The sequence below is a fragment of the Eutrigla gurnardus genome (genome assembly GCF_963514095.1).
Source record: "Eutrigla gurnardus genome assembly, chromosome: 23".
In the NCBI taxonomy this organism is placed as follows: Eukaryota; Metazoa; Chordata; class Actinopteri; order Perciformes; family Triglidae; genus Eutrigla; species Eutrigla gurnardus.
The window spans coordinates 9,429,115-9,435,179 of NC_139934.1; the positions used below are offsets into that span (position 1 = coordinate 9,429,115).

Consider the following 6,065-nt stretch of genomic DNA (forward strand, 5'->3'; position numbering starts at 1 on the left):
CAGCACCCACGACTGTAGCACCTACGACTGCAGCACCCACAACTGCAGCATCAACAACAGCTGGACCCACAACAGCTGAACCCACTACTGCAGCACCCACGACTGCAGCACCTACAACAGCAGCACCCACGACTGTAGCACCTACAACAGCTGCACCCACAACTGCAGCACCCACGACTGTAGCACCTACAACAGCGGCACCCACGACTGCAGCACCCACGAGTGCAGCACCTACAACAGCGGCACCCACGACTGCAGCACCCACGACTGTAGCACCTACAACAGCTGCACCTACAACAGTAGCACCCACAACAGCTGCTCCTACGACTGCAGCACCTACAACAGCTGCACCTACAACAGCTGCACCAACAACAGCTGCTCCTACGACTGCAGCACCTACAACAGCTGCACCTACAACAGCAGCACCCATGACTGTAGCACCTACGACTGCAGCACCCACAACAGCAGCACCCACGACTGCAGCACCCACAACAGCAGCACCCACAACTGCAGCACTCACAACAGCAGCACCCACGACTGCAGCACCCACAACAGCAGCACCCACGACTGCAGCACCTACAACAGCAGCACCCACAACTGCAGCACCCACAACAGTAGCACCCACGACTGCAGCACCTACGACTGCAGCACCTACAACAGCTGCACCTACGACAACAGCTGAGACAGTCACCATAAGGCAACTGTCTTTCAGATCTGTTGGAGAGACATTTACAAATGACTTGCTGGATTCATCATCTGCAGCGTTTAGAAGTCGAGCTTCACAAATAGAGTCAACAGTAAGTCATTCATTGAAGCTGAACAACATCTATGAATCTTTTATTAATTGGAAATAGTTTACCACATATCGATGATGCCATATTTTCTTTTCTTATGTACGTTCATCCTCTTTCTCTGAAAATACAAATTCTATGATCTTCACCTCAAATCGTTACAAAGTAAATTCAGAGTGTGGTGGAGCTACACTCTATTTGCATCCGGGTAAGAATAGTCACACTGCAGCTATTTGGCTAATTACACTTAGCTAAATTGAATATGCTACTTAATTTAGAAATTGTGAGCTATAGCCAAAATAAATTTCTGCCAGCATTGTTGGCTTCAGACACCTGGCTGCTAACAGCATCTACCATTTTTAATTATTCATGTTTTTTATAAACCTGTGTGATGCAAACATATTTGTAATATAACATTTCAAACTGGGTGCTTCTAATATTGTCTAATAGATGCTATGTTGTTTTTGTGAGACAATGGATGGAAATTGGAAAATGGCATTTTAATTCCTGGGTTGAGTTTTCAAAGACAAAACTATGTAAATCATCCTTCTATACACAGCAATTAGGACAGAGATAAATTATGTTGAAGAAATTGGAATAGTGTTATTACTTAATGCAAATAAAATACCATCATGAAAAAGACAAGTGAAGAAACAGAAGCCAAAAATATAAATGTACTTACAAAACATGTGTTTGACTTTTGCAGCTTACACCTTTCTACCAAGGAGCATTTGCTACATTCCGCAGCTTGACAGTGACTTCATTCAGGTAATTTGTTAATGTAATGATCATATAATCTGAGTATTGGTCATAGAGTCATATGAATAAAACACATTTTGGGGGGGGGGTCATTTCTTTTGCAGAAATGGATCAATCATCACCGCCGCCAATGTTGGTTTTTCATCTGTATCGGTTCCTGATGGCACACAGATTAGAAATGTGTTGGCCACAGCAGCTTCAAGCATCACAGCCTTCAACATTGACACCGCCTCCATTACTGTGGATGGCACACGTAAGTGATATTGAATGCTATCTCATCAAATTAAAATATGACAGATGTCACTTCATTTATTAAATCAATACCTTTTTTTCTTTTCTCAACAACTGGTGCACCTACACCGGCAGCACCCACGACTGCAGCACCTACAACAGCGGCACCCACAACTGCAGCACCCACGACTGTAGCACCTACAACAGCAGCACCCACAACAATGGCACCCACGACTGCAGCACCTACAACAGCGGCACCCACGACTGTAGCACCTACGACAGCTGCACCTACAACTGCAGCACCTACAACAGCCGCACCCACAACTGTAGCACCCACGACTGCAGCACCCACAACAGCAGCACCAACGACTGCAGCACCTACAACAGCTGCACCCACGACTGCAGCACCTACAACAGCAGCAACCACAACTGCAGCACCTACCACTGCAGCTCCCCAAAGAGTTGTGAATCTTCAAGCAACCCTTGTAGAACCATTTGTAGAAGAACTCAATGATCGAAACAGCCAACAATTTCAGACTCTTGCGATACAAGTCATAACAGTGGTAAGTATTTACTGTTTTTAGATTGTAATTTAATTTGGAAAATAATGTTTTGCTCTTGATATGATTTTTTTTGCTTCCTTCCTATAGTGTGATTTAATCTACTCTGAACGATTTGGCCCTATTTTCATCCGCACTGTGATCATTGCGTTTCGGTAAGATTTTACATTATGAGAGTTCAATTTACTTTGTTTCACTTTCTGGGTTGTGGTCAGTGTTAGAATGTTGAACTTAATAATGACAAATCGAGACAATTACTAATTTTCACACATTTTCAATGCAAATATAATTTGATCATATTTGCTTTTGTGATGCAGTCCAGTTGAGGCACGCATCCGAGCAGCAGCCAATACTCAAGCAGAGGTCGGGCTTGAGTTCAATGAAACAGCTTCAGCTGAAGAAATCCCACAGGCTGATGCTGTTGCAGAAACCTTAGTAGCCGCCGTGTCTAACCCCAACAGTACCTTCAACCTCACTGTTGAACCCAGCTCCATCAAAGTAGTTGGTAAGTAAACAATAGCGCTGCATTGTACTCCAGCGTATGTTAGAGCAATGAAATACAGTATACACAGTGTTATTTCTAATTTATCAATCACTGTGTGTGTGTGTGTGTGTGTGTGTGTGTGTGTGTGTGTGTGTGTGTGTGCGTGTGTGTGAGTGTGTGTGTGTGTGTTTATGTTTCACTCTAATTAATGGTGGGGGTTAAATGGTTATTTTCACTGACACTTCTATTCCTGACATTCCTACATAAATTATTATGGATTCCTTCCCTGATCCTTTTTAATGAAAGGTTGGTTCACAATGAGCATAGACATTCATTATTACCATGAATTCCACTGTGACAAACATTAGCAAGAGTACTTAAACTGTGACTTACCATCCATAAACGTATGTCACAATGTTTATGTTTGTTCAAAAGATGACACTCTGGCTAGCATTTCTTCTTGAGATGCACTGATTGCAATTTTGACTTGCTGACTCTGATTTTCTTTCTAAGATCTATAATAGACATCAACACCAGACCAACCATATTTTACCACTATCCCCCGCAAGTGATTTCCACAATCCTTTTATTCCCACCATGGATAGGGACTGAAATATTTTGATTTAAAGAAAGATGAGATGTGGATGAGTTGGTCACTGTGATTACTCTCAGCAGAATACATGGGAATGAATTACTACAAAATAAGTATCTAATTAAATGAGTTGTTCCAAATGTTTAATGGTTGTCCCTTAGGACTTGCAGTTGTGATATTGAATGCTTTCTTATCAAATTGAAATATTACACATATGTCATTTAATTTGTTAAAGCAGTAACATTTTTTCTTTTCTCAACATCTACAACAGCTGCACCTACAACAGCAGCACCCACGACTGCAGCACCTACAACAGCTGCACCCACGACTGCAGCACCTACAACTACTACAACTACAACGGCTGCAACTACAACTACTACAACTACAACGGCTGCAACTACAACTACTACAACTACAACGGCTGCAACTACAACTACTACAACAGCTGAGGCAGTCACAACAAGGCAACTGTCTTTCAGATCTGTTGGAGAGACATTTACAAATGACTTGCTGGATTCAACATCGGCAGCGTTTAGAAGTCGAGCTTCACAAATAGAGTCAACAGTAAGTCATTCATTGAAGCTGAACAACATCTACGAATCTTTCATTAATTGGAAATATTTTACCACATATCGATGATGCCATATTTTCTTTTCTTATGTACGTTCATCCTCTTTCTCTGAAAATACAAATTCTATGATCTTCACCTCAAATCATTACATAGTAAATTCAGAGCGTGGTGGAGCTACACTCTATAAATAAAAATGTCTATTTGCATCCGGGTAAAAATAGTCATACTGCAGCTATTTGGCTATTTACACCCAGCTAAGTTGAATATGCTACTCAATTTAGAAATAGTGAGCTATAGCCAAAATAAATTTCTGCCAGCATTGTTGGCTTCAGACACCTGGCTGCTAACAGCATCTACCATTTTTAAGTATTCATGTTTATAATAACCCTGTCTGATGAAAACATATTTCTAATTTAACTTTTGAAACCGGGTGCTTCTAATATTGTCTAATAAATCCTATGTTGTTTTTGTGAGACAATGGATGGAAATTGGAAAATGGCATTTTAATTCCTGGATTGAGTTTTCAAAGACAAAACTATGTAAATCATCCTTCTATACACAGCAATTAGGACAGAGATAAATTATGTTGAAGAAATTGGAATAGTTAATGCAAATGAAATACCATCATGAAAAAGTGAAGAAACAGAAGCCAAAAATATAAATGTACTTACAAAAGATGTGCTTTTGCAGCTTACACCTTTCTACCAAGGAGCATTCGTTACATTCCGCAGCTTGACAGTGACTTCATTCAGGTAATTTATTAATGTAATGATGATATAATCTGAGTATTGGTCATAGAGTCATATGAATAAAACACATTTTGGGGGGTCATTTCTTTTTTTTGCAGAAATGGATCAATCATCACCACCGCAAATGTTGTTTTTTCATCCGTATCGGTTCCTGATGGCACTCAGATTGGAAATGTGTTGGCCACAGCAGCTTCAAGCATCTCAGCCTTCAACATTGACACCGCCTCCATTACTGTGGATGGCACACGTAAGTGATATTGAATGGCATGCTATCTCATCAAATTGAAATATTACAGATATGCCATTTAATTTGTTGAAGCAATAACTTTTTTTCTTTTCTCAACATCTACAGAGGTTTCAGGTGGAGTAAGCCACAAGATCAGTCTCATCACTGCATCCTTCCTTGTGCTGTTGTCATGGCTACTGTCAAGCCAGCGATAGTGCATGGGTATGTCCATGCGTAATAAGACTCCTATAACTGATATGAAAAAGGGCTTATGTGATTAAAAATCCAAGAGGACTATAATATGGCTTGGAAAGAACTTTTAGATATTAAATTCTAAGTTGGGATGACCACACATATAGATATATAGAAGATAACAAAGTCAACCTTGATAGCAGAGACCTTTTTATAGAACTTCTCTGTTTGACGTCCCAGAAAGTCTGCCTATGAGAATTCAGTTCACTGGAACATAAATTATAACTGTAATTGATTGCATCCAAATGAGTTACAAAAATTAAATCCTTGTATAATCAGACACATCCCACTGGAAGCTTTCACTTATTGTGCTATAATAATATAATTCAGAACCGATAGAATTTAAATGAAACATAATGCCCTGTATGATTATGCAGTCACTTTTCTTACTTATATGTATTTAGATTATTATACGTGTATGTTGTTTTTGAGTGAGTTTTTTTGTGCAATTTAGGGAAAAGGCACTGTATTATTCATGATCAAAATACAAAAAATGTTCTACTAAAGCCTATTGAAGCAGATTACAAAAGTTTATCACATTATAATGAAGATGCTGCCATTAAAAGGTACTGACGATATGTACAGACAATGAAAGCCTGTCTCATTATTCCCTAAAACATCTTTCACAATCAGCTATTCTCAAGTTATTCAGGTTTGTTCAGGGAGAAAATTGGAATTGCACATACTATAGTTTCCCAATGGAAGGTTTTTAGCCTCTAGTTCAGCATTTTAGCCATTTGGCATCATGGTTTTTGGCCGTTGTCATGTTTTTTCGGAACCAGAAGTGACCCGAGAGGGTGGAGCTCACCGAACACTGACCAAGGCATTTATGTGACCAACTGAAAACACA

At 40.0% G+C, this 6,065-nt stretch overlaps 1 protein-coding gene across 2 annotated transcripts; it reads left to right on the forward strand.

Annotated features, from left to right (window-relative positions):
• The first annotated feature begins 286 nt into the window (after positions 1-286).
• Positions 287-5,809, forward strand: LOC311009329 (uncharacterized protein). Of its 2 annotated transcripts, none has more exons than XM_084003432.1 (10): positions 287-797; positions 1,498-1,559; positions 1,655-1,803; positions 2,142-2,344; positions 2,432-2,496; positions 2,659-2,846; positions 3,689-3,981; positions 4,679-4,740; positions 4,836-4,984; positions 5,090-5,809. In XM_084003432.1, exons 1-10 carry the CDS (start codon positions 429-431, stop codon positions 5,176-5,178), a joined length of 1,629 nt encoding a protein of 542 aa, XP_083859558.1. In that variant the 5' UTR covers positions 287-428; the 3' UTR covers positions 5,179-5,809. The 2 variants fall into 2 exon arrangements, with proteins under 2 accessions (XP_083859558.1, XP_083859557.1); XM_084003431.1 differs by having other exon boundaries at positions 290-797; positions 1,917-2,344.
• Positions 5,810-6,065: the final 256 nt, after the last annotated feature.